Source organism: Saccopteryx leptura, chromosome 3, assembly GCF_036850995.1.
Source record: "Saccopteryx leptura isolate mSacLep1 chromosome 3, mSacLep1_pri_phased_curated, whole genome shotgun sequence".
Classification (NCBI taxonomy): Eukaryota; Metazoa; Chordata; class Mammalia; order Chiroptera; family Emballonuridae; genus Saccopteryx; species Saccopteryx leptura.
The window spans coordinates 127,953,486-127,981,451 of NC_089505.1; the positions used below are offsets into that span (position 1 = coordinate 127,953,486).

At 41.4% G+C, this 27,966-nt stretch overlaps 2 protein-coding genes and 1 non-coding gene across 9 annotated transcripts in view; 1 reads left to right on the top strand and 2 right to left on the bottom strand.

Moving 5' to 3' along the window:
• The window catches only part of IFT25 (intraflagellar transport 25), a 144,912-nt gene extending 139,394 nt beyond the window's left edge, over positions 1-5,518 (bottom strand). The window contains exon 1 of one of the 5 annotated variants that reach the window (XM_066376349.1): positions 5,408-5,444. Coding sequence is in view for 1 of the 5 variants with exons in the window: in XM_066376345.1 (XP_066232442.1) it covers positions 5,421-5,501 (81 nt within the window). In the remaining 4 variants the exon portion in view is untranslated. Of the gene's footprint in view, positions 1-4,899; positions 5,087-5,167; positions 5,361-5,407 lie in introns of those variants that run through there. The other 4 variants (XM_066376348.1, XM_066376347.1, XM_066376346.1 and 1 more) reach the window with 4 other exon arrangements.
• On the bottom strand, positions 2,972-3,047 carry TRNAA-AGC (transfer RNA alanine (anticodon AGC)). The gene has a single exon. It is a non-coding gene; the product is annotated as a tRNA-Ala (tRNA).
• Positions 5,519-5,605: 87 nt separating the features above from the next.
• LRRC42 (leucine rich repeat containing 42) lies at positions 5,606-27,901 on the top strand. Of its 3 annotated transcripts, none has more exons than XM_066376337.1 (8): positions 5,606-5,736; positions 11,374-11,860; positions 19,347-19,478; positions 20,651-20,769; positions 22,016-22,104; positions 22,276-22,389; positions 25,698-25,782; positions 27,412-27,901. In XM_066376337.1, exons 2-8 carry the CDS (start codon positions 11,388-11,390, stop codon positions 27,681-27,683), a joined length of 1,284 nt encoding a protein of 427 aa, XP_066232434.1. In that variant the 5' UTR covers positions 5,606-5,736; positions 11,374-11,387; the 3' UTR covers positions 27,684-27,901. The 3 variants fall into 3 exon arrangements, with proteins under 3 accessions (XP_066232434.1, XP_066232435.1, XP_066232436.1); XM_066376338.1 differs by lacking the exon at positions 5,606-5,736 and adding an exon at positions 6,429-7,099; XM_066376339.1 differs by lacking the exon at positions 5,606-5,736 and adding an exon at positions 7,174-7,389.
• Positions 27,902-27,966: the final 65 nt, after the last annotated feature.

Here is a 27,966-nt window from a genome sequence, read left to right on the forward strand (position 1 = left end):
TTCTCTCTAAAATTAGTAAGTGAAATTTAAAAAAGAATAAGGAGATCCATTCTAACTATATTGTTAGGTTGAAAGTAAAAGGATAGAATAAGATACATCTTAATATCTAGTAGGGTAAATTCCTCTAAATTTAAAAATTGATTTGGTTCTAAGCCTTGTACTTTATAAGTTTTGTTAAGTTACAGGGAAAAAAAGTTTGAGGTGTTGATTGCAATTCAATTCCACTTACAATTTGGAAAGAATATCATTTTTGTGACAATGAGTCTCATATCCATGAATTGGGCATATCTCTTCATTTATTTAAGACTTCTTTTAAGTCCTTAAACTGTTTTAAAGTTCCCCCCAAACATATCTTCACCTCTTTTACTTGATCTACTCTTAGATGCCTATGGTTTCAACAAATTTGCCACCTTTTTTTTTAAAAAAGATTTTATTGTATTGATTTTACGAGAGGAGGGGTGAGAAGTATCAGCTCACAGTTACTTCACTGTAGTTGTTCATTGCTTGCTTGTTGTATGTACTTATATTGGGCAGGCCCATGATTTAGAACTGACGATCTCAGCATTCCAGGTGAATGCTATCTACTGTGCCACCATAGACCAGGCATCTATTGCTATTTTGAATGGGATCTTTTTAAAAAATTTTTTTCTTTTATCTTTCCACTGATGTAAGGGAGAAGGAGGAGGAGCGGGAGAGAGAAGGGAATAGAGAGACTGGGTGGTGGTGGGGGGGCATCAACTCATTGTTGCACGTAGTTGTTCCATTTAGTTTTCCCATTTAGTTGTGTACTCATTGATTGCTTCTTGTATGTGCCCTGAGCAGGGGTTGAACCCAGGACTTCTGTTGCACTGAACTACCCAGCCAGGGCATTTAATGGAATATTTAAAAAGAAAAAAAACCAGAACTTTATTTTTTAAAAATCTTATTTCTTACCATCCAAAAAATATTTCTACTATTTCACCATTAGATGTAATCTTCACTGAAGATTCTGTTAGACACTGTTCATTGGGTTATAGAAATTATTTCTTGTTTGTTAGTTTTTCTTTTAAGCATGAATTAAATTTTATCAAATGCTCTTCTAATATTTACTAAGATGTGTCATACAGACTTTTCTTCAGGTTGATAACGTGATGAATTTAACCAAAATTCTCTAATGGTATAGCATCCTCAATTCCCACTATAAACTCTATATCTACATGGCCAAGATATATTATTATTTTTATCCATAGTGGTATTCAATTTTCCAATATTTTATTTATCATTTTTGCAGAATATATTTCTAAGTGAGACTGAACTATAATTTTCCTTTGTTATTCAGTCCATGTCTCGTTTCGAAATCAAGACTGTACTCCCAACATAATGAAGTTGGAGAACTTCCCCTCTTTTTCTAGTTGTTGGAATGACTTGTATAAGACGGGTTATTTGATCCTGTAAGCCTGACAAAGTGTTAGTAGATAGATATTTTTTACTATTTAACGTTCAATACTTCTTTCAAGTTCTGTATACCTTAAGACAATTTTGAAATTTATATTTTATAGAAAATTATCCACTTCTTCTTGGTTCTTATATTTATAGGCATAAAATTCATTTTTATTGTGATTTTAAATTCCAGTATGATGATATTAAAACTGTAAGATTGGTCAAGAAAAAGATATAATTTCTAATATTATTTATTTGTATTTTTTTTCTTGCTTTTAATACTACTGGTAGCAGAAGACTGGTATTAGATGAATATTTACCCTTAGTTTGAAGAGAAGAAAGATTGTGAATTCCTAGAAATAACAGAGTAATGAACTTGAACTTGGATGCTAATTCTCAACAAAATTATTAAACTTCATTATTAAAATGATGGCTTTGAAAGGTAAACAAAATGTAGTAAAATAAGAAACAGTAGTTCACAAAAGTTATACTACACTTTTACATTTCTTTTTGTTCGATAGGGTTACTACCAATTAGGGACAAGTTCTGAACATTTCAACAAAACTTCAGACAAAGCTTCTCAAGATACCCTGTGGATCAGATTGAGAAATGTGGGTTGGCTGACAGGCAGTACTTCAGGTAGATACACATTTATAACTCTCTGAATGGCTATACTAAAAATGATTAATAGAACAAATACACTAATGATGATTAATAGAACAAAATAAACTGTGGAAGACCTCTATCCTTCTCCCATTCAATATTTTTATTAATTAAGGATGGGAAAAGTACACTTATCAGTTTTGCAGATGACGCAAAACTGGGATGTCTGCTAATACACTAGATGCAGAATCAGCACACAAAACGATCCGAGCAAGCTAGAAATATGGGCTGCAAAAAGTAAGATCTTTAATAAGGATAATAGTAAAGGCCTATATTCAGACTTTTAAAAAATTAATCGCACAAAGACTAGTCTAGATTGGGGTTGCCAAACTACTGCTTGCCAGTCAAAACTAGCCTGCCACCTGTTTTCATATGGCCCATGAGCTAAGAATGCTTTTTCCCCCCAAGATTTTATTTAATGATTTCAGAGAAAAAGAAAGGGGCGGGGAGCAGGAAGCACCAAAGTGTATTAGTTGCTTCTCTCATGTATGTGTTGACCGGGCAAGCCTAGGGATTCAAACTGACGACCTCAGTATTCCAGGTCAAAGACCCATCCACTGTGCCATCACAGGCCAGGATAAGAATGCTTTTTTTTTTTTTTTTTTTTTGTACTTTTCTGAAGCTGGAAAAGGGGAGGCAGTCAGACTCCCGCATGCCCCTGACCGGGATCCACCCGGCATGCCCACCAGGGGGCGATGCTCTGCCCATCTGGGGCATTGCTCTGTCGCGACCAGAGCCACTCCAGCGCCTGGGGCAGAGGCCAAGGAGCCATCCCCAGCGCCCCGGCCATCTTTTGCACCAGTGGAGCTTCGGCTGCGAGAGGGGAAGAGAGAGACAGAGAGGAAGGTGAGGGGGAGGGGTGGAGAAGCAGATGGGTGCCTCTCCTGTGTGCCCTGGCCGGGAATCGAACCCGGGACCTCCGCATGCTAGGCCGACGCTCTACCACTGAGCCACCCAGCCAGGGCCAAGAATGCTTTTTATAACATACAGGTTTGGTTCATTACAAAGTCAGTATAAGGCAAGAGTGTACTGTACCTGCTCCCAAAAGTAAAGGAACTACACTCCATCAAAATTTTTGGACTCCAACTAACCACCAGGCACTGTGATAGTAATGCAAACTACAGCCTAAGACAAAGATAGTGACTAATACTCAATTCTTGCCTTCAAGCTCAGAGTCAAGGAAGATGGACAAGTATGCAACTAATAATATAATATATCTATTATATGCTAATATTGTGATCTACATCCAGAATAGTGTGTTCAGTTCTGAGTGGTATATTTTAAGTAGGACATTATCAGGCTCGATACTGTTCAGAGGAGAGCAGAAAGTTTATGATAATCTATAAACTATGTCACATGGATAAAGCTAAAATACAGGTTGAAACATTTCAAGAGAGAAGAGAAATATGACTACAATTTTTAACATCACAAGTGTTCACAAATTAAAAAAAAAAAAAGATTAGAATTTTTCTTTTACAACTCCAAGAGGGAGAACTGGACTCAACAAATGGGAATTTTAAGCAGGAAGACATCATAGATGTAAGAACTTTCTGGGAAAGTACAGATTTTAAATCTTTTCCATCCCTAAAAGTGTCCAAGAAGACTAGGTGATAATCTATGAAGGAAGCTATAGAAAGAATCCCTGCATTTGGTGATTCTTTTATATTCAATTAAATTCTAGCAAAGATAGATAGCAAACAGATAATGCAACATCTTAAAAGCCAGGTTAAAGACAATGGGTTTTATCTTGTAGTCCAGGGTGTTTTTGTCTCCCAAGGGATATTTAACAACGTTTAGAGACATTTGGGCTGTCACAACCTGGGAGGGGGACGTGATGCTATTGGGCATTTTACCTGCTAAATATCCCATCGTGCACAGAACAGTCCCCCACAACTCCAAAATGCAAGTTTGGGGATTCAGTCTAATCTTACCCTGGGATACCTTAATCTAAATATACTTATTCCCTCAAGGCCAAATATCCTTATCACAGGGTGTGAACTCTGGGGTGCTACCTTTGCATTTTTAAAGATCCCTGACCTGGACTTCTCTGATGCCTTGTTCTGTCAGAGCCACTTAATAATCCATTCACTTCCAGTTCACAGGCCATTTCACGTCCTTCTTTTCAAAAACCTCTCCGAGTTAGTCCTCAGTTCATTTTCTTTGGTTCTGGTGCTTACACCCTTTCCTATAACATCTATTAGAGTAGACACTTATGCGTAAATCAGAAGACAGCCTTCCTCTACTCCCCCCCGGCCCCGCCCACTACAGTCTAAGCTTGGTATCACTTGAAAAGCAAACCAGCCCTGACACCACCTCTCACTTGCATCCCAAAAAAATCCTTCTCCTAAGTCCCAGGCCATTTCGAGACCTCCGAGTGCCCTAAACATTCATACTTTTTTGGAGCCCCGCCCGAAATTATATAAAATACGTTAAATGAACTCATCCTACATTAAATATAATGCAGAATTATGTGGGTTACGTTGAACTTGGTGGGTTATATTCTGATATTTATTAATTTAAATTTGCAACTGTTTCCCTTTGTGGGTCAAAACATTACTTCAGAACTGAAAAAAGTTCATAGGCTGGCACTAGTGTCTCTGGTGCTAAGGGGAGAGAACAGACCTCAGGCCGATCTCCCCCATCCGCGTCCCCTCACCAGGGGCCGCTCGGCGCCCTCCCGCCTCCCGCCGCCGCGCCGCGCGTCCTCTCACGACCCAACCTCCACTCGCTCTCGCTTCCCTCTCCACTAGCATCCCTCCCTGTCGACCTTGTCCAGCCAGGTTCCCACCTCCCCTGGTGCCGGCCTAGCCCGCTTGCCTGGGTCTCGGGTTAGCTCCACAGACAGAGTACGGCCTCTGGGACTAGCCCGCTTGCCTGGGTCTCGGGTTAGCTCCACACACAGAGAGAGTACGGCCTCTGGACGTCCCTTCTGCCGCGCCCGGAGCCCCGTCCCCTCCCCCCAGGCCTCCACGGAACTCGCCAGCGCACACACTTCTTTACCCGCTCCACCTAGGCCGCAGGCCCCGCCCCGCGCGTCTCAACCCTTCCCCTGCCCCGCCCACTTTCTTCTCCCACTGCCTCCCACCCGCCGGGTTCTCCTCGGAATTGCAGGGCTCCAGCACGTCTACGCTCTGGGCTCTTTTCCTCACCCAGCCCTCAGGCCCCACCCCTAGGCCACGCCCCCACGCTCATCTACTTCGCGGACTGAGCTGCGCATTCCCGCCCAGGCAAGTGCAGGAGCACGCGCCGCAGACCCTCCCCCGATTTAACTCGATCCCTGGGGCCTCGCCAAACTCAAGGGACCCAACCCCGCGCGAGCACGCACGCGCAGTCGCCACCTCTTCGAGATCTGAGCCCTTGGCCTTCGAGTCGCTTGCCCAGAGCCCAGCTCCGCCTCCAGGCCTGGCCCCGCCTCTCATGCCGGGTTCCGCGCACGCGCGCCTCCCTTGCCCAGCTTATCCCTCCGCCCCCGTCAGCCCCGCGGTCCCACGGAGCTAGGTCCCCCCCAGCCCCCTCCCTCCTCCATCCTTTCTCTGTCCCACCCTCCTTAGCTTTGTGCCCGCAACACCGAGCCGCTTCCCCTCTCAGCCACGCCGAGGGGGGAGGGAGCCGCCACAGAAGAGCTGCAGCTCGCTGCCACGGGTAGGGGCACAGGTAGGTGGCGGCCGCGGGCTGGGCCGCGTACGGAGCCCTGGGTCGCGAGTGGGGGCGGGGGAGGGGGGTCGGAGTGGGGGAGGGGTTGACGGAGAGGGATGCAGTTGGGGTGTGGTTGAGTGAAAGGTGTTAAGATGAGGATCTAGGAGTGTGGAAAGGTGGGTATAAGGGTGAGGTAGTGGTGCTGGGTTTAGTTAGGTATGGGGGCGAGTGGGAACTGGGGTTCGGGGCGGGGCGGGAGCACGATTTTTTTGAGTGGACTCGGGGAGGGGCATGCGTGGGAATTGAGAGAGTGGAGAATTGCAGTGCTGGGGAAGGGGCTTTGAGAAATGCAAGAAGGAAAGGATCTAGGATTGAAATATTAGAAAGGGTGGGGTCTTGAAGGAAGGGAAGAAAGAAGTTAAGGCTGTGGATTGTGAAGTTGAGCATAGTGAGGCTTAAAAGGGAGGGGGTTTTGAAGGTTGAAGACAGAAGACAAGGTAACAGATGGAGAAATTTGTATCCTAGGAGAGGGAGTTCTGAGAGGGAGAGGAAGGGAAGAATAGATAGTGATGGACAGGCTAGATGGTGTCTGGGGATCAGAGTGGGTAGGGGTTGAATGATGTGAGGAAGGAGGGGGAGGCTGGTGGAGGTGGGCTTGGGGCTGGGGGACAGGGAGCCAGATTTCAGAAGGGCCATGGAAGGATTAGAAGGGCATAAGGTTTTAGAGGTGGGGGCAGAGGAGCTGAGAGTGAGTGAAGAAAGGAGGAGTTTGGGTTTTTCGTGTGGAGATTGGATTTTGTGTGAGAAGCTCTAGAGTTAGCCGGTAGAAAAACGAAATCTCAAGATATGAGGGAGGTTGGTATGTTCCTGAAAAGACAGGGGCAAGCTGGGTATGATATCATCCTCTGGAGCTTGGGAGAGGGAAGAGTATGGGTGAGAAGGCAGGTGGGAAAATACAAGTTAAGGGGGGAAAAAACAATGGGAGGAGTTGAAAATTGTATAATGGTGGCTGACACAGAACAATGAAGGTAAAGATTGTTAGTTGGGTATTCGTGGTTTGAAACTAGTTTCTGTTTGGGTTTTCATGTTGGAAAATTTGTCAAGAATTCTGCATTTTCAAATTAACCAAGGGAGTCTGCAACCTTGGGATGAAGGCCATGAGTTGACAGATGTTTTCCTGGTGTGGGGATGTGGGTAATTTCTGCCCTGGCAGAAGGAAGAAGGGAGGCCTCAACGTAGTTCTGTCCTGGCTCTTTTCCCACCAACTCTTTCCTCAGATGTCCACTGTTCTTTGTGTGTTTTTTTCTTCAATTTCCCTGCACACACACACACACAGCCCATCCTCCAGCTTGAGCCAGTCAATACCAGTGAGATAAAACAGGTGGGTGAGATGAATTTTAACACTTTTTTTTTTTAATCCTCAAGGCTTATGTCATATTTTTATTCTTGAGAGACAGCATCATGCAATGGAAAAGAGCTTGAACTTTGGAGGAATACAGCCTTGAGATTGGATTCTGTCTCTGCCACTTATTAGCTCTGTTCCTTAAGTTAATTAATTTACTTCTCTGAGCCTCTTCATCTGTTAAATGGCAGTCCTGACCTCATAGGATTGTTGAAGATTATGTGAGCTCATTTAATATATGTAATACCTAGCGCAGTGCGCGGCAACTGGTAGGTACTTAATGAATATGTAGTAGCTATCATACCCACTATCATTATTGTCATAATGTTTACAATGATTTATCATTACGGGGATTATTAACTTATTTTACCTACTGAAGTTAGATGTTTTCTTCCTTTTTCTTCAAATGATCTGTCCATAGACTCAACTCACAATTTTAATACTATTGCTTCCTACTTCCCCAACTCCTGCTTGACTGGGATAGGCATGCTTCTTGCTTGGTAAGCTGGCTTCAAGTTCTAAAGAACTGTTATGTTTAGTTATCAGTTCTTTTATTTTGCCTCTTATTTAAAGAGGCTGTAGAGAACCGAGTTACTAATGTAGTGAGGTTATATTTTATTCATTTGATGAAATGACATGCTTGGTGGTGTTGGTTCATTTATAGTAGTCAAATACTAAACATACACTATTGTGATATTTTTTTATAGTGTTGGATGAGTTACAGAACTGCCTCTCTGTAGGGGTCTGGGAGACTATTAGAATTCCTTTATTACTCTGCTGATCTAATATAAAATACAGCTAATGCACATCTACATTGGACATTGTTATTATAACAGATACTGATTACAGTTTGTGTGGGGTTTTTGCCATGGTATGTCTCCTGAGGGGGCCTATTTATAATAGACCACCCTGGACGACAGCCAGGCAGAAGCAAAAGCCAAGTATAGAACTTTTGTGTGGGATCCTCTTGCCTTTGTGGTTCTTAACTTTGAAAGGTATAAATACTAAGGGTTATAACTCTTAGATCATTTTATAGTACCTCACAAAGTCTCAGGAAGCGCCTGTTGGCAGAATGCAAGATGCACAGATTCAGTAGTAGAAATCAAAGGTCACCAGGATACCATGAACAAAGATCAGTTCTTCAAGTGCCATATTTGAAGAATCAAGAGGCTTTGGGCTTTCTGGACAGATGATGTGAGTTTACTCTTTAGGAGATACTGGATTTAATTTTGTTATTTAGAAAGAGAACTAGCATTTGATGAGTAATTTAAAGGTAAAAATATAGCCAGAACTGTGCCCTTTTTTGAAAATAATCCCTGGAAGCAGAAACTGCCAGGATTTGGGGCAGCCTGGGTTAACATCCATCCCAAGCTGCTGTGCCCTCTGCTGGATAGAATCAGACTATTCTCATTTTCGTGCAAGTAATCATCCATTTGTTCATTTTACTCCAAAGTTTGTGGAAGGCACAGCTGGGGGTGAGTGTTAGGATTACTACAGATGGGCAGATCCTATTTCTTTGCCAGGGAGTTTAGAGTATGCAGATCCATTATAATACATTATCTTCCACCGAATTTGCCTTTCTATTAAAAATCAAGTCATTTCTTTTAGGACTATACCTGCTGTCTTTTTTCTGATCTGCAGAGAGTAGGGCTCTGAATGTCCAATCACAAGGTAAATCAAAGGGGATCTGCTTTATCTCCTCATCAAGATTAAAGTCTGTGAGGTTGAAGGGACCAGATTTTACTTCTACTGGAAGAAGAGCTTAGAATAAGTGAGACATCGTCTTAGCAGCAGGATGAATACTAGCAAGATTATGAGATAAAAGACACTGACAGAAGGGTTTTTGTTGTTGTTGTGTTCTGGTTCGTAGATATTTTCCGTCTCCTGGTAGTACCAGTAGCAGTGTACTCCCATCATCTGCTTTGCTTCTACCACCTGCAGAAGGATCTAGCAAGTGGGGGAGGAGCTGCAGCTGTTGCCGGGAAGAGGAGCTGGGTCCTAGCAACAATATCAGCAGGCCCTGCAGCTCAGAGCACTAAATCTGTCCCTTTGAGGTCTCACACTTCATCTCAGTCAGTTCAGCAAATATCTCTTGAGGGCTTACTCAATGGTAGGTGCTATGTTAGTTAGGCCTGGGAAAGAGGAACAAATCAAATAAGTGCCTTATCTTCAAAGAGCTCACAACTCTGGGGACATTAATGGGAACAGACATAGTACATGGTGCTGAGTACTATGGAGAAGTAACCATTGGTGCTCTGGGAAAAACCAGACAGACATACACTGACTGCTACAGGGCAGGGTTCCCAGCAGAGGAATGGTGGTGACCTGAGCATTATGATGAGTAAGAATTAGTTCAGTCAGGGAAGCAGAGAAGACTGTTCCAGCCAAAGGGAGCCAAATGGGCAAAGGCCAGGGAGAAAAGAGAGCACCAACAGTTTACCTGGGTAGTATTGCATGACCAGAGTAGGGCATAAGAAAATGATCAGGAAAGGTTAGGGTGAGGCTCTCGGCCTAAGTAGGGCCCTCTTTTCTCATGTGTTTTACACACATAATTATCCTTGGGAGAAACATGGATTGTGCTGATGTCAGCAAACAGGATCAACTATTTGATCTCCAGAGACTCAGCATTTTTGATCACTGACTTGATTGTTTGCTGACACTTCTAAGTGTCATCATAGCTACATCCTAGCCCTGCATCAGTGCAGAAGCTGGGTTGGTTAACTCTAAAAGTCAGTGAGTCTTGCAAAGATAATAACTTTTTGACCTATATAATATTAAATTTTACCTCTCTTCTCCCTATGTATTGTTTTAAGATTCTTAAAATTTAATTTTAAGAATCTTAAAATTCTTCAGGAAAACTACTATTTATTCTAGTTAGTCCTTGAACACAAAATGTCACACATGTGATCGCATAAATATCTAACTGTTTTTGATATTTTTGCCTTATCTCAAAAGTGCCCTAATAGGACCTTAATAGAAGTAATACTTCCAACGGGATAGAATAGTTTTGTTTTTTGTTTGTTTGTTTGTTTGTTTGTTTGTTTGTTTTAGCAAGAGAGGAAGAGACAGAGATAGGAAGAGAGAGAGATCAGAAGCATAAATTCATAGTTATGACACTTTAGTTGTTCATTGATTACTTTCTCATATGTGCCTTGACCCAGGGGGCTCCAGCCGAGGTAGTGACTCCTTGCTCAAGCCAATGACCTTGAGCTTCAAGGCAGCAACCTTTGGGTTCAAGCCAGCGACCATGGGGTTGTGTCTAGGTTTCCAAGCTCAAAATGGCAATCCAGCGCTCAAGCTGGTGAGCCCACACTCAAACCAGATGAGCCCATGCTCAAGCTGGCGACCTCAAGGTTTTGAACCTGGGTCCTCAGCATCCCAGGCCAACATTGTATCCACTGCATCACCACTTGGTCAGACTGGACTTGCTTTTATTTAGTTCTTGTGATGGAGATCTTTTGTAAATCCAATAAAAACCCTGTTGCTTGTGGTCTATGTAAGGTTTAGCAAATGAGTAAACTTCAGTTCTACAAATATCTGCCCAGGGCCTAGTAGTTGCTAGAGCCCTTTGGTTATATGGTTGAATTAAGCATGGTACCTCCTATCGAGCTCAAACCAGCAGAACACAGACCCAGAAACAAATCAGTAGCAGAACATTGAGTCAAGTACAACAGAGAAGTGTGGGGAAGGTGCCATGGTAACAAGGAAATTCTTCATTTCTAGTTCGTATTCTGTGTATAAATATGGTGTAAAAAACACATTCCAAATGTATGATTTGTAACTTGAAAATCAATAAAAATTTATCATTTTAATGGCTGAATAACATTCCATGGTATGGATGTATCATAATTTAATAGCACACTTGTTTTCAGACATTTAGGTTGTTAGCAGTTGTTTTGCTAATATCAACTGTGCTGCCATGACTTTCCTTGTAGATGATTCTTTGCCCACTTCTGCGACAGACTTACTTAGGGTAAATTTTAGAATGAGATTTCAGCTGGGTTTTGAAAGATGAATCAGAGATCACCAGATAACTAAGAAAAGGGGGAGGGTAGGAAAGGGCATTCTAGGTAGAGGCAATAGAAGCAGCCTCCAGTGCCAGGGTTCACAGGCAACTGGCGAGCTTTATTCTCCCAAACCAGCCACAGGGCCTGCCTGTTAGGCTTGTAAAGTGCTGGGCACAGCAAGATGAAGTTACATGTTACAAATGGCATTTTAATTGGATTTGCTTCCCTTGTGCCTTGCTTTTACAGTCGAAAGCAAGGCGATGTCTTACTACCTCAACTCAGAAAACCACCTGGACCCAGGGCCCATCTATGTGCGAGAGAATGGGCAGTTGCACATGGTCAATCTGGCCTTGGATGGCGTCAGGAGTAGCCTGCAGAAGCCAAGGCCTTTCAGACTGTTTCCCAAAGGCTTCTCTGTGGAGCTTTGCATGAACAGGGAAGATGATACTGCACAGAAAGAGAAGACTGATCATTTCATCTTCACGTACACCCGGGAGGGGAACCTTCGATACTCTGCCAAATCCCTCTTCAGCCTGGTCCTAGGCTTCATCTCCGACAATGTTGATCACATTGATTCCCTTATTGGCTTTCCTGAGCAGATTGCTGAAAAGCTGTTCTCTGCTGCTGAGGCCAGACAGAAATTCACAGAGCCTGGTGCGGGGCTGAGAGCTTTACAGAAATTCACGGAGGCCTACGGAAGTCTGGTGCTTTGCTCCCTGTGTTTACGAAACAGGTGGGTATTCTGAATAGGATATTGAGTATTTTATTGGATGTGTTAATTGTGTCAAGCCCTAGGCCTCCATAGGCTTGGGGGCTTTCCCCATCAAGTAGCACTTCAGCTTAGAGCTTTCGGACACAAAGTGGTAGGCCATCTTGAGGAAAATCATTGTCTTCTCACTCCCCCAGTCCACACTTAACTTTATTTTGAAAGTTATTCTTATTTTGTAAGAATTTGTTTTTTGCCACAGTTCTATTAGGTAGAAAATACTATTCTACCAACTTTTCTAGTAAAAGAAAATAGAAGAAAGATGTGATCTGCCACATACCTCTTGGTATGCTTTTGGGGATGTGGAAATTAGTAATCGGAGTTCTCAGCTCTGCCAGTTTTCAGACCACTAGATATTGAGCATTATATAAAAAGTAACTTTAAGCCTGACCAGGTGGTGGCGCAGTGGATAGAGCATCCGACTGGGATGCAGAGGACCCAGGTTCGAGACCCCGAGGTCACCAGCTTGAGCATGAGCTCATCTGGTTTGAGCAAAAGCCCAACAGCTTGAACCCAAGGTCACTGGCTCCAGCAAGGAGTTACTTGGTCTGCTGAAGGCCTGCAGTCAAGGCACATATGAGAAAGCAATCAGTAAACAACTAAGGTGTTGCAACACGCAATGAAAAACTAATGATTGATGCTTCTCATCTCTCTTCATTTCTGTCTGTCTGTCCCTGTCTATCCCTCTCTCTGACTCACTCTCTCTCTGTAAAAATAATAAATAAATAAATAAAATTTTAAAAAAAAAGTAACTTTAAAAGAATGAGGGTTAAAATTTCAAGTAGCCTGAAGTTTAGAGATTTTCGAATAAGGTCCCAACACTAAAACCAAGGTCTGTCTTTCCTAACAGAGCAAATTCTTTTTGTTTGTTTCTTGCCTTTGCTCATATACTTTAATTGATTTATTTAAAATTATTATTCCACCATTATGTAAAATGACTTCCAAAGCATCTACTAATTAAAAAGAGAAAACTTTAAAAATATATGCACAGAAAAGAATTTAAAGCAAATACAAAAAAAGAAAATGAAACATAAGCCTCCCTCCCATCTATCTCCTATTTCTTCTCTCCAGAAGCAACTATTATCAATTTTTTTTATATCTTTCCAGAGATATTCTGCACATATACATGCATACACAGTATACTCCTCTTTGTCATACAAATGGCAACACAGTGCTTACACTGTTGTGCACCTTGGTTTCTTCACGTTTTGAAAATCATTTATCATAGTCTGACCAGGCGGTGGCTCAGTGGATAGAGTGTCGGACTGGGATGTGGAAGACCCAGGTTCAAGACCCCAAGGTCGCCAGCTTGAGCGCGGGCTTATCTGGTTTGAGCAAAAGCTCACCAGCTTGGACCCAAGGTCACTGGCCTGAGCAAGGGGTTACTCGGTCTGCTGAAGATCCGCGGTCAAGGCACATATGAGAAAGCAGTCAATGAACAGCTAAGGTGTCACAACGGAAAAACGATGATTGATGCTTCTCATCTCTCTCTCTGTTCCTGTCTGTCCCTCTCTCTGACTCTCTTTTTGTCCCTGTAAAAAAAAAAAAAAAAAAAAAGGAAAAGAAAATCATTTATCAGTACTTGTAGATTTTTTTTTTTCTTTCCCTGAAGCTGGAAACGGGGAGAGACAGTCAGACAGACTCCCGCATGCGCCTGACCGGGATCCACCTGGCACGCCCACCAGGGGGCGATGCTCTGCCCCTCCGGGGCGTCGCTCTGTCATGACCAGAGCCACTCCAGCGCCTGGGGCAGAGATCAAGGAGCCATCCCCAGCACCCGGGCCATCTTTGCTCCAATGGAGCCTTGGCTGCGGGAGGGGAAGAAAGAGACAGAGAGGAAGGAGAGGGGGAGGGGTAGAGAAGCAGATGGGAGCCTCTCCTGTGTGCCCTGGCCGGGAATCGAACCCGGGACTTCTGCACACCAGGCCGACGTTCTACCACTGAGCCAACTGGCCAGATCCAGTACTTGTAGATTTTTTAAATAGCTGTATAGCATACCACTATATGAACTTTTTTGTAATTAGAAAATGTGAAAGGCAGGTTACTATTAAGATGCACAGTTGTATGATCATTAAAACAAGGCTTGCCTGACCAGGTGGTGGTGCAGAGAGGATAGAGTGTCATTCTGGGATGCTGAGGAACCAGGTTCAGAACTAGAGATCGCCAGCTTGAGCATGGGATCATAGACATGACCCCATGGTCACTGACTTGAGCCCAAGGTCACTGGCTTGAGCAAGGGGTCGCTGGCTAGGCTGGAACTCCCTGGTCAAGGCACATATGAGAAGTAACCAATGAACAACTAAAGTGCCACAACTGTAAGTTGATGCTTCTCATCTGTCTCTCTCTCACTAAAAAAACAAAACAAAAAACTAGGCTAAACAGAAAGTATGTAATAAAATAAGAGAAATCATACCAGAAAGTGTAACTAAGCTCATATGCTTGAAAAAGTAAAGAAGCAATCTTTATTTAATTTGCTCATAGAATTAATTTGTTTATCCCAGGCTAAATACTGTACTATAAAAAGAAAAAGACATAAACAGAAGCAGACAAAAACAGGACCACGTACTCATGAACTGTGCAGATACCCTATGAAAGTTCTGTTTTTGTGCTGTTGTTTCAGTTACAGGCCTGGGGGTACTGCCAGTGGGAAGGAAAAAATTACCTTGCCTAAATGAAAAAGTCAAGCAGTATTTCATTGCAGCTCATATATTTGAAATACATTTTCTTTATTTTTTATTCCAAGTTATTTACATTTATTGTAGAAAATTTGAACAATGAAAAATAGAATTATGATATATACCTTGTTTTAAGATTATTTGATCAAGGTAATACATACTATATATTTAGGAAATAACATAAAACTGTAATATTAAAAAATTAATAGTATCAACATTCATGGTAGTCATTTTCAAATACATATCTAGGCCCTGGCCAGTTGGCTCAGTGATAGAAAGTCAGTCCAGTGTGTGGTAGTCCTGGGTTTGATTCCCAGTCAGGTCATAAAGGAGAAGTGACCATCTGCTTTTTCACCCCCTCTCTTATCTCCCTTTCTCTCTTTCTCTCTCTTCCCTACCCGCAGCCATGGCTCAAATAGTTTGGGCAGGTTGGCCCAGGTGCTGAGGATGGCACCATGACCTTGCCTCAGGTGCTGAAATAGCTTGGTTGCTGAGCAGTGGAGCAGTGGCCCCAGATGAACAGAGCATCACCCAGTAGGGGGCTTGCCAGATGGCTCCTAGTTGGGGCGCATGCAGAAGTCTGTCTCTCTGCCTCCCTGCCTCTAAAAAAAAATACAAATACATATCTTTATATCCTAATCTACAATTTGTATTCTGTTTTTTCCCTCTACTTCCCATTATAGGTTTTTTTTCATTATGGTGAAAATGCTTTTTATTCATTTGTGATGTCAGATTGGATAAGAATAGTACTTTTATTCATGTTTGATGAGCACATACATGAGTTTTTAAAAATGTTTTTTATTGATTTTATAGAGAGGAAGAGAGAGAGTGAGAGAAAGACAGGAACATCAGTCTGTCCTGTATGTCAGTGGTCCCCAGCCTTTTTGGGGCCACAGACTGGTTTAATGTCAGAAAATATTTTCATGGACCAGCCTTTAGGGTGGGATGAATAAATGTATAATGTGACCAAGACAAGCATCAAGAGTGAGTCTTAGACAGGTGTAACAGAGGGAATCTGGTCATTTTTAAAAAATAAAACATTGTTCAGGCTTAAATATAAATAAAACAGAAATAATGTAAGTTATTTATTCTTTCTCTGCGGACCGGTACCAAATGGCCCATGGACTGGTACCGGTCTGTGGCCTGGGGGTTGGGGACCACTGCTGTATGTGACTGGGGATTGAACTGACATCCTCTGTGCTTCGGGACAATACTCTCACCACTGAGCTATCTGGCCAGGACAAGCACATGAGTTAGTGTAGCATTTTTGGAAAGCAGCTTAGCAATATATATCAAGAGCCTTAATGCCCTGGCCGGTAACTCAGTTGCTGAGAGCATTGTCTCAGTACACCAAGGTTGTGGGTTTGATCCCTGGTCAGGACACATACAAGAAGCACCCAGTAAATGCATAAATAAGTGGAACAACAAATCAGTGTTTCTCTCATCAATAATTAAAAAATTATTTAAAGATTTTATTTATTCATTTTAGAGAGTGGGGAGAGAGAAGGGAGAATAAGAGTTCAATTTTCAACTGTGATCACAAACTTCCCTTCTTTTGAATTCCCAAAGGAAAATAGGAAGAGGGCAGGAGGGTGGGTTTGCATTTGCAATCCTGGGCTGAAACAGCAGCAGCAAAGATGTTACCAGCGCAGAAGCGTTCAGGTCAAAGGGAAATAAGATAATTGGGTAGGTAGGTGCAGGCGCTTGCTGTCTTGGGGTTGAGTCACAAAGCTGCCTGCCAGAAGGAGAAGCGAGTGTCTCTGCAACTGGGTTCCAGCCCTGCACAACTCTCCTCTTTGTGTTGAAACCCTGGTGATTTTTAATCCCGCTGGTGGTCGCAGGGAGGCAAGTATGTTTTTCTTAAACTATCACCCTGTCTAACTGAAGTAATTATAACTAACATTTAACGAGGGCATTAATCCTTTAAAAGAAGTAATCATCAGTCTTATATTTTAGCTGGAGAAATTGAGGCTTGGAGAGGTAAGTAACTCACAATCACACAAATAATTAGAGTTGTTAGAATCCAAACTCGGGTCTGTCTGACACTAAAATATGTCTATGCTCTTTCTGTTGCTTCTCCCTTCACTTTTTTTTTTTTTCCAGAGACAGAGAGGGATAGATAAGGACAGACAGGAATGGAGAGAGATGAGAAGCATCAATCAGTTTTTTGTTGCGACACCCTAGTTGTTCATTGATTGCTTTCTCATATGTGCCTTGACTGCTGGCCTTCAGCAGACCAAGTAACCCCTTGCTCAAGCCAGTGACCTTGGGTCCAAGCTGGTGAGCTTTGCTCAAACCAGATGAGCCCGCACTCAAGCTGGCGACCTCGGGGTCTCGAACCTGGGTCCTCTGCATCCCTGTCTGACACTCCATCCACTGCGCCACCGCCTGGTCAGGCTCTCCCTTCACTTTTGAACTCTTTAAGATGAAAATTGGTGGCCTGACCTGGGTGGCGCAGTGGATAAAGCGTCGACCTGGAAATGCTGAGGTCGCCGGTTCAAAACCCTGGGCTTGCCTGGTCAAGGCACATATGGAAGCTGATACTTCCAGCTCCTCCCCCCTTCTCTCTCTCTGTCTCTCCTCTCTCTCTCTTTCTCTGTCTCTCCCTCTCCTCTCTAAAAAAATGAATAAATAAATAAATAATTAAGATGAAAATTGGAAGACTAGTTTGGAGCAAGACTATAGAACTTTATGTTCTAGATCTGCAATTTTCAACCAGTGTGCTGCAAGAATTTTTAAAACACACAATATGTACTTGACTATTTAGGCAGGGGCACTGACCTCTTTTCCCTTAGATTGTCACATATAAAATGATAACAGCCAACACCACAATAGCCATCCAGTGTAAATTCTCTGTTTTGATTCATAAATATATAGGTCATAAAATAGAGTTGAATTTTATTGGTTATGTTCCATAAGGTTATGTCGGATTGGTTAATTCTTGGTACCAGAACTCCTTATATAGGCACATGATTTTTTAAAAAGTCATGCTGGAGCAAAAAGGGTACGTAATTACTATTATTATTATTTTGTAAAGCAATCAAAATTATACCTATTTTTATTTTTGTCAGATGGACAGGTAATATATATTTTGGTGTGCTGCAGATTTTTAGTAATTTATGTGTGCCATGAGATGAAAAAGGTTGAAAATTGCTCTTCTAGATAAACATCTAGTAAGGTCTTTTGTTTTGCATGTTGGTTTCTCAGCTTTGATTTTTATAATGTTTGTTAATTATGTTATATATTGCTATGTCCTTCTCAGATAACCTGTTTCAGAATTACTAAAAATCTTTTAGTTCATTGATCAAAGGATATGTTTTTCTTTCTCTGATTTCCAGTAATCCCTCAAATCCCCATTAAAACTCACTTCAACTCTGTGATTGTAAGATGGAAAACAGCAGCTTTATTTATAGTGCAGTTAAAATAGTCTGAGTAAATAAGGCCCATTTGTGTACCCAGCTGAGCTTGGTCATTCAGGCAGCTTAGAGAGGATATTAGTGCCCCAGGCCATCTGTACCTACCCCTCAGGCCAGCAATAGCTTCTGTACCTCTTACCTTTGTTGGAAGTAGGAAGAAAAGAGATCTAACTTCTCTCTTACCAATAGATTATTCCATCCTGTTTTTGGTCATTATTATCCAGCTGACAGAGTAGACAGAGTAGAGATGCGAACACTTGTAAGTATAACCCCACTGGTCCTAGCATGCCATCTCTCTGTGAAAAACATCTAGACATCCATGAGGAAAGGGGGTGAGAAAAGCATTCTTTTGCCACAAGTCACTTTCCCTGTTCTTTTAGGATCCTCTCCCTCTGTTTCCTGTCACACCTAATCCCTTTTCATTTTTTCTCGCTGATGTCATCTAAAAGAGATAAACGACTAGAAAGCAGGGTGGAGGCCACAGCCTGGGATGGGGAATGCCTTGCTGATAGCCTTTTCTTTAGAGATCTCCCTGATGCTTCCTTTGGCGAGGGCTCCAGTGTCATTAAATTGGTTGTGTTCACAGGTTTGTCTTAATAACTATTTAGGTTAGAGTGAGTCCTCATAGTAATCATGTTGCACATATTTTCAAAGTAAAGTTAGGATAGCAGAGGCACAGTGGAGTGAGCAGCTACTTAAACTTGGGATTGAGTAGGAAAGGTAAAATGTGATCTGCCAAATATATCTTGGTATTTTCTTGGATGTCAAGATTATACTGCCTGGTCAAGGCACATATGAGAAAGCAATCAATGAACAACTAAGGTGCCACAACGAAGAATTGATGCTTCTTATCTTTCTCCCATCCTGTCTGTCCCTATCTGTCCCTCTCTCTGTCTTTCTCTGTCTTTGTCACCAAGAAAAAAAAAAAAAGATTAGAACCCACAGTTCTTGGTCCTGTTCCAGTTTTCAAACCACTAAATATTGAGCATTAGATAAAAAGTAAGCTTAGAGGAAAGATTAATTTAAAATTTTTGAGTGTCCTAAAGTTTGGAAATTCTTCAGTAAGTTCCCAATACCACCAAAGTCTGTCTGTCTTCTAACAAAGCAGGTGTTCTCTCCTGTGACTTGTCTTTGTTCATATACTTTCCGCTACTTGTTTAAAGTTTTTATTTCGTTATCATGTAAGACTTTCAAGGCATTTGCTAATGAAAAAATTCTACCAGTGCCCACATAGTAATCAGTAAAGTTTGCTTATTGCATTGTACTTTGTCCTGATGTAATGTTGACTGCGGCACAGAGCCACAAATGGTAATGTTTTAAGAGAAGGGAAAGAAAACCTGTTGATTCTTCTCCATGCCACAGATATCTGGTGATTTCAGAAAAACTTGAGGAGATTAAGTCTTTCCGGGAGCTGACCTGCCTGGATCTTTCCTGTTGCAAGCTTGGAGATGAGCATGAACTTCTAGAACATCTCACCAATGAGGCTCTGTCTAGGTATTGCCACCATTTGCAGATGAATTGTTTTATTATTTTTTAAAATTATGATCCATCAGGATCATCTTGAAGAATGCCAGTTGTCCCCCACTCCTGTGCTTATTTGCTAATATTTTTCGTAGACTTTTTCAACTTCCATTTACTTGGTAGAAACAATATAGATTGGACAACTCTTACGAAAGTAAGTCAGGTGGTTCATTTTTATAAATAACCTTTATTTCAGTGTAGTACTTGAAGCTACCTGGTTGAAACATGATTTTACCCTTTATTTGTCTAGTTCTAGTTTATTCAAGCAAGAAATGAGAAGTTATACAATTTTCTGTAGTTAACATTTTTTATTTTAACTATCAGTGAACTATAAATTATTTAAAAAGTAAACTATTAAAGACAGCCAAATACATCCTTTTCAAAAAACATAATTTACAGAAAGCCCCCAGTTCATAACATTCACAAATCTGACTGATCTCAGTCTGGTCAGCAGAGGGGGCCAAATGGATTCCTTTGTGGTTTCATAAACACCCAGAGGGATAACAGCATTACAACCTGAGTCTAACCCGCTTTCTGGGGCCTTCCTAGGACAGACGCATACTGCAGTGTATAAAGGTATTTTTATGTGAGGTTAGTAAAAATTCAGATTTCTTGTGTGTGGGACAGGGGAACACATTCATACACCAGTGTCAGGGTAGCTGGATGGGATTGGATTATAGGTATGTCTTAAAAACCAATTCTGAAAATCTGGATTTATAAAGCTAGTTAAATTTAGAGGATTGTTTGCTTTGCCAAAAGAATTCTCAAAGGAGTTCTTTAGCAGACTTTTCCTGGCATATTTAGAGTGTTTGTGGGTTTTACACAGTATTTGTCAGGAATGCAACTTTTGTGTTTAACAAGGTATATTCATCTCCTTAATGAAGTCCATTTATTTCATTCTACTATATACCTTTAGTGCCTTCTGCGATCTGAGATTAATACTATAAGATACTTGAATCCCTCAGTTAACTCTCACTTAGTAACTGAAATAGCACTAAAAGATCTTTAACTCCATTAAATGCATTGGTGTGAAATAGGGGTTAGAGGATATTTTATATTTTTAAATAAAATTTATGAAAGTATGTTACATCTGTACTTTCCCAAACTCTCTTTAATTAATTTATTTATGGACTTTGTTTCTCTAGTGTAACTCAACTCCACCTGAAGGATAATTGTTTATCTGATGCCGGGGTTCGGAAAATGACAGCACCAGTTCGAGTGATGAAAAGAGGCCTTGAAAATCTAACATTATTAGACTTATCTTGTAAGTTTTATTAGAAATGATAGATTATTAATGTTTGAAGATTGGCCTTATAAATCATTTAGTTCTACCCTTCATTTCAGAGGTGATAAATTGAGGGGACTTTCCTAGGTGCCACAGCAAGTTAGTGGCAGAGCAGGGCTAAAGCCAGAGGCTCTGACCCCTGGCCAAATACCTCTCCTGGCATGCTGGCCTCTTTACGGTAGGAAAAGCCTGACAGATTCATCCTTGCCACTCACTGTGTACAGACAGGACAGCTGTTTATCATATTTGTAGCACCTATAAAGCACATTTGGTTCATCTTTACTTTCTTTGAGTTGCTGAACCATGTTATCTGTCATCTAGGTTTTTTTTAATATTTGTTTGATGAAAATCTGGATGAATCCACAATTGTGGTAACTCACTCGGGATTAACCAGATATTGACACCAATGATAGAAAGTTGATAGAAATCATTGACAGTTTAACTGAGCATCTGTTAAATGTATGGTGGGATGGTGGATGGTATGTCAAAGGAATAGAAGGAGCTGGGTTTAAGGTCAAAGGGCACTCCTTGTTGCTCCGTTACTATTATTAGCTGTGTCCCCTTGGACAAGTTATTTAACCTCTCTGAGCCTTGGTTTTGGCTTCTATAAAATAAAGATAATAATAAATGTTCTGCCTTCCTCCCAGGAAAGTGTATTCACTCAACAAATACTTTTTGGGCACCTACAGTGTACCAGGCACTGTGCTCATGACCTTGACTCAGTGCTAAATGTAGTACTCTCGGATATGAGAAGGTAATATGTAAGAAAAGATTCTGGGGGAAAAATAAGCAAGTTAGTAAGAGTAGTAATCATCTCTGTGTCTAAGAACCTTTGAAAACCTTTTAAAATAAGACTTTTTCCTTTGGAAGTGAAATGGCCATGAACAAAGACTGATGAACCAATTTAATACAAGTTTATGTTATATTTGTTATTTCCATATAGTTGCAAATTAAACCCTTTGGGATAACTACCTGGTTAATTTATTTTTCTGCTAACCTCCCAATTCCTAGAAAATTAGAGCTGAAGGATCTAAGGATAATCTCACATGTAGCTCCTTCATATTACAGATAGAATAAAAATAAGCTCCCTCTATTTAACTTACTCTGAAAAGTTTGTTCACTTAATATTTTATATTTTATCGTTTGACCTTTTTCTGACCTTATTGTTGGCATTTTAGCAATGGTTGTACTGTAACTGAATACTACCTGTGTTTTTGACATCTAGGTAACCCTGAGATCACAGATGCAGGAATTGGATACCTCTTCTCTTTTAGAAAACTAAACTGCTTAGATATCTCTGGGACAGGGCTCAAGGTAGGACTTTTACTCCCTTCTCTTATTTTTCTGCACTCACAATTTGATATGTTGCTTTTGTTAATTGGTGTTTAGAAAAGGCTGATATTTATGATGGTGTTTATTTCCTATTGAAAGCAAGTTCTAATTGACCAGATGTGTGGGCTTCCTGTTCTGTCTTTCCCTCACTAGGACATCAAAGCTGTCAAACACAAGCTCCAGACCCACATAGGTCTTGTCCACTCCAAAGTGCCTTTGAAGGAATTTGATCACAGTAACTGCAAGACTGAGGGCTGGGCTGACCAGGTACTGCCTGTTTCCCCCCTACAGTTAACATGGTTTTTCATTTTAATTCTAAGTGTCTTCTTATTCAACACTTTGAACAAACATTAATCCTCTTGGTATTTCTTGACTCAAGTGCCATCTTTTGTCAAGTCAGAGATACTGATGTTCTATAACTGACCCAGCCACTTAAGGAAAGGTATTAGATGCTGCTCTTTAAATCTCATGCTCTGGTTACTAGGTTGTGCATCATTCTTATTGGACCTAGGAGAAAATGCCATCTTATAAAAGGTTTCAAAAATAAGTGAATTCTGTCTTGCTATGAAGAAAGCAGTATAACCCAACTTGTGAAGGACAGATTCTCTTAGCAGTCTAGAAAGAGAATAAGTCATACTGATAAAGATTCAAATCTGACTTCCTCTTTTGGGGGCACAATTCTGTACCTCAGAGACTTTGGGGGGAAGAGTGTTTTTTGTTCTCTCTCTGAGTATTCCCATCCTCATCCTCTTGGCTTAACTTTACTTGGACTTGGTGTCATCTTCTTGATGGTCTCTCTCAACTTGGAAAAGTAGACTTAGGTAGGAAGTCAGAAGGTAACCCAGGACTCGGCACTAGTAGATCCAAGCTTGCCGGAGGCTGGTGCCTTTCTCCTTCAGACACTTTACACCAGTATTTCTTGATGGGGGCCTAGAAGACTCCCAGACTGTTTTGTTTTCGATTGCTCCTTAGCATCAATGCATGATGGTGGACCTGTCCAACTGCCTGATTGTAGTATCACCTCCCTGTAGGTAAACAGGAAGGGGTGCTGGTGAGTCAGTGCTTCAGAAGCACTTTGAAGTTGGTCCAGAAAATGCATGCTGAAATAATTACCATATTGCGTTGCCAGACAGTTGGTAGCACTGATGAATCCTAGACATACCCAATAGTGGACTTGGGCAGGTAGGTGTGGGATGGTCATAATAAAGACTTGGTATAGTTTGGTAGCAGGTGTCATGGTGGAAAGAGCATAGGCTGTCGAGTTAGAGATTTGGGTTTGGGATCCTGGCTTGACAACCCCAATAGCTGTATGACTCAAGGCAATTTTGAGTCTCTGTTTCTTCACCTTTGAAATGGCAGGAACCAGGATATCTCTTGCAGAGCTTGGTATGGGTGAAGTAAAATACCTCGCAGCCTGGCCTGCAGTAGGTGAACTGGGCTCTGTGCAGCCTCATGCCGTGCCACCTCAGCCTTGCCCCTAGGGCTGGGCCGCAGCGCTTTATCCCTTGTTGATCCCTTATTGAAACTGTTTCAGGCTGACTCAGTGCTCCTGCCTCATTCTCAGCAGAAGACAGAAAATATGAGGCTGTTTCTTCAGCTATATTCTACTTCCCTCCTATCTAAGGGAAACAGATGCTATTTTATTCCAGTGATACCCTTTAGTTTTTTGTTTTATTTTTCCAGTTCCATTCCCTAAGATCACCAGCTTCCTCTGTGATATTTTACTAATAATTACTTTCTCTTACTGCTCCACCATTGCAGCTTCAGTCTCTCCCTATGTTGGCTATTTTCTTTGTGTATAAACACAACTATTACTCTTACATGTTCTTCATCCCCCGGCAGAACTGTAAATTGTTCCTATTATCTCTCCCACCTCCTTATTGCCCACTCAGTTCTCAGTCCTTTGTAATCCAGGTCTGGTCTCCACTTCTCTACAGCAGGTGTTCCTTTTTTCTTCTTCTTTTTTTTTTTTACAGAGACAGAGAGTCAGAGGGATAGGTAGGGACAGACAGACAGGGATGGAGAGAGATGAGAAGCATCAATCATCAGTTTTTCATTGCGACACCTTAGTTGTTCATTGATTGCTTTCTCATATGTGCCTTGACTGTGGGGCTACAGCAGACCGAGTAACCCCTTGCTTGAGCCAGGGACCTTGGGTCCAAGCTGATGAGCTTTGCTCAAACCAGATGAGCCCGCGCTCAAGCTGGCAACCTTGGGGTCTTGAACCTGGGTTATCTGCATCCCAGTCCTATGCTCTATCCACTGCGCCACCACCTGATCAGGCGAGCAGGTGTTCTCTTGAAGGTAACGTGATCTCATTTTCTCCTGCCTTGGCTTTTCTGCAGCGTTGATATAAACATGTCTGCCCTGTACTTTCTCTCTCTCTCTCAGTTTTTGTCCTGGCTCTTCCCTAACTTTTTCACTCCTCCCTCTAGCTCTTGCTGATTCTTCACCTCTTCTCCACTATCTCCAGCTCACTTTCCCATAGTGATCTTTACTGTCTCAGAGCTTTAACTGTCCCTGTGGGGATAATTCCACCTTCTCTCACACACTAGGCCCATTCCTAAATATCATCCATAAATCTCCACCTGGCATCTCAGATTCAGCTTGTCCAGAACCTAACTCATTTTCTTCTTCCCTGTCCCCAAGCTCTTCTTATTGATGTTCTTCTTTCTTAGTGGAAGCACTGTTTTCTCAGTTGCCCACCAAGTCACCAGATTCAGCTAATCCATCTGGGCATTCTCTTAGACTTGTCCACATTTTCCATAATCAGGAAAACTAGTATAGAAGGGATGACAGCTGATATTTATCAAGTGCTTTCTGTGTGCCAGACACTGTGCTGTACCGTTCATGTATGTTATGGAACAGATGAAGAAATTGAGACTCAGAAATTAAATCACTTGCCAAGAATCCCTTGGCTAGTAAGTAGTAGAGTGAATTGTGTTCTTAAACTGTGTTGTACTACCTCTGTGTCCTGAACATGTTTTTCTTTATGATCATTTTATTGTATACCATAATGAAAAATATTAAATTTGGTTCTTGTTACTCATGGTACATGTGAAATAATCATTTATTTATGAATAGTTTATACTCAGCCAGATTTCCAAAAGAATTCGTAGTAGCTTTTAATAAAAATACATCTTTAATGGTTTTAAAAAGTGTCTTGAGGATATGGAAATGTAGGCATTTTAAACACATACAGGAGTTTGAGTTATACTTGGTATATTTTAGGGCATGAGAGTGTGAGACTAGGTATGTGTGAGTAATAGTGACTAAGGTTTTCAATTTTAGTATTTAGTTTAAGGAAATACAGTTTATTTCTAGCTTGGTATAGAGATGAAAATAGGGCAAGAGCTTTAAAGATTTTTTCCTGAGTCATGCAGATACACATATCTAATGTGTTTGTATTCTAACTCCTGTATTAAAATCCAGGCTTGACTTGATTCTTTAATTCTTATTACCAGTGATCTGAAGTAAGATTACAGCAGGGGTTTATGTTTATAGAAAGGGAACAAAAGGGAACACGGAAGGTTTGAGATTTTGTTCAGATTCATATCTTTCCCAATGCGTTTTAGATCGTTCTGCAGTGGGAGCGTGTGACTTCGGGAGCTGTGAAGCCACAAGAAGCCTTGGAACCTCGAAAGGCAGCTCAGCGTTTCTGTGAGAAATTTCCTTTCTTTTGTAATTTTTGCCCTTAGGTTTTTGCACCTTTAAAGCAGTTAGCTTGTTTTCACAAAGTGGGAAAAATAATTGCGATAGTACTGACTTAATTAGATCACCAAGACTTGTGTTCGCTCAACATAGCCTACAGTGTAAGTTCACACTTGGCTTTGAGCACCAGTACCTGAAAAATAGTTTATTAAATGTATGTATTTATAACCCATCTTCTTCCAGTAATGACTTGCAGTGGCACAAAAGTAGATAGATTACAGAAGATTTAAAAGGAATTAAGTGGAGCCAAAAGGTAGAAGCAGCTCAACAGATGAAAGGATAAACAAAATGTATTATTTATGTACAGTGGATTATTCAGCCTTAAAAATGAAGGAAAGTTTAACACATGCTGTAATGGGGGGAAACTTGAAGACATTATGCTAAGTGAAATAAGCCAGTCAAAAAAAAAGACAAATAGTGTATGATTCTTCTTATATGAGGCTCTAGAATAGTCAGGTCATAGAGACAGAGTGTGGAAAGGTTGTTGTCACAGGCTAGGGGAAGGATAATAGGGAGTTATTGTTTAATGGGCATGGAGTTTCAGTTTTGCAAGATGAAAAAGTTTTGGAGATGGATAGTGGTATTGGTTATACAGCATTGTGAGTGTATTTAATGCCACAGAACTGTACACTTAAAAATGGTTACAGTAAATTTACTTACATATATTTTACTATAATTTCTTTAAATGGGGATAAGTGATGAAATCCAGTGAAGGAAAAATAAAGGTAACAAAATAAGAAGAAGCCAGGGCAAACCAAAAAATATTTATAATGTATCATTTGCTGGACTTGTAATATAATTTGCCTCTTAGATGACAGTCAAGTCCAGATTCTGAATAGTAATAGTAAATGGTTTTTAGCTTTTACTGTGTGCCAAGCATTGTGCTAAGCACTTTATGTACCTTATTTCATTTATCTTCACATCACCCTTAAATAGAATTTATACCCTTATGAAGATGAGAAAACTGGCCCTGGCTGGCTCGCTCAGAGGTAGAGCATCAGCCCGGCATGTGGAAGTCCCAGGTTTGATTCCCGGCCAGGGCTCACAGGAGAAGTGCTGATCTGCATCTCCACCCTTCCCCCTCTTCTTCCTCTCTATCTCTCTCTTCCCCTCCTGCAGCCAAGGCTCCATTGGAGCAAAGTTGGCCCAGGTGCTGAGGATGGCTCCATGACTTCCACCTCAGACGCTAGAATGACTTTGGTTGCAATGGAGCAACACCCTGGATGGGCAGAGCATCACCCCCTGGTGGGCATGCTGGGTGGATCCCAGTCAGGCACACGTGGGAGTCTGCCTCTCCACTTCTCACTTCAGAGAAAAATAAATAAAAAAGATGTGAAAACTGAATCTCAAGTCACTTGCCTAAGGTCTCTTATCCCGGAAGTAAGTAGCAGAATACACATCTTCAGTGGCTAGTGCATATGCCACTGTTATTTTAGAGGACATTCAAAAGGGAATAAATTCATCTAAATGTCACCCTGTTTGGGCCTTTGTCACTTTCTTTGGGTTATCTTTCTAGACCCAGGCAGGTGTTAGCATTACTGCATAGTAAACTCATCACCCTTCCCTTCTCTCTCACAGATGGGAAGCGGGCTCGAACAGAAACAGTGAAGTGTCCCCTGGCAGACACCCACACGAACTCTTCTGAGAAGCTCCAGTTCTATAGAGAGAAAGCCCCAGAATGCCATGGGCCATTGTTGAAATGTGAAGCTGTTTCTAGCCAAGAGTCAACGAAGAGCAAGAAGAGAGGTTTTGAAGAGCCAGAAAAGGAACAGAGTAACTCGTCGCAGCCTGCAAAGCAGAAATATGTTTGTCTTGCTATGGAAGACTGGGACTTACTAAATTCCTATTGATTGGCAGATAGAAGTTGACCCCCCCTCCTGTCTACAACTCTAAATGAGGAAAGGGGGCTGTTTTCCTTTTTGTTTGAATTTACCTATGGCATTAGCATAGCAAAGAGATATTTCTACTTTTTGTGGTGTGGGAGGGGAATGCTATGGAAGTATGTAATTTCTAATGTATATTTTCAATACATAGTAATTTTTTCAAATAAACGTTTTGCTGTCCTTAAGTTCTGCTTATGAAATATGGACTAGAGCCACAGGAAATAACACTTTGGTTTGGGATGGAAGGCCA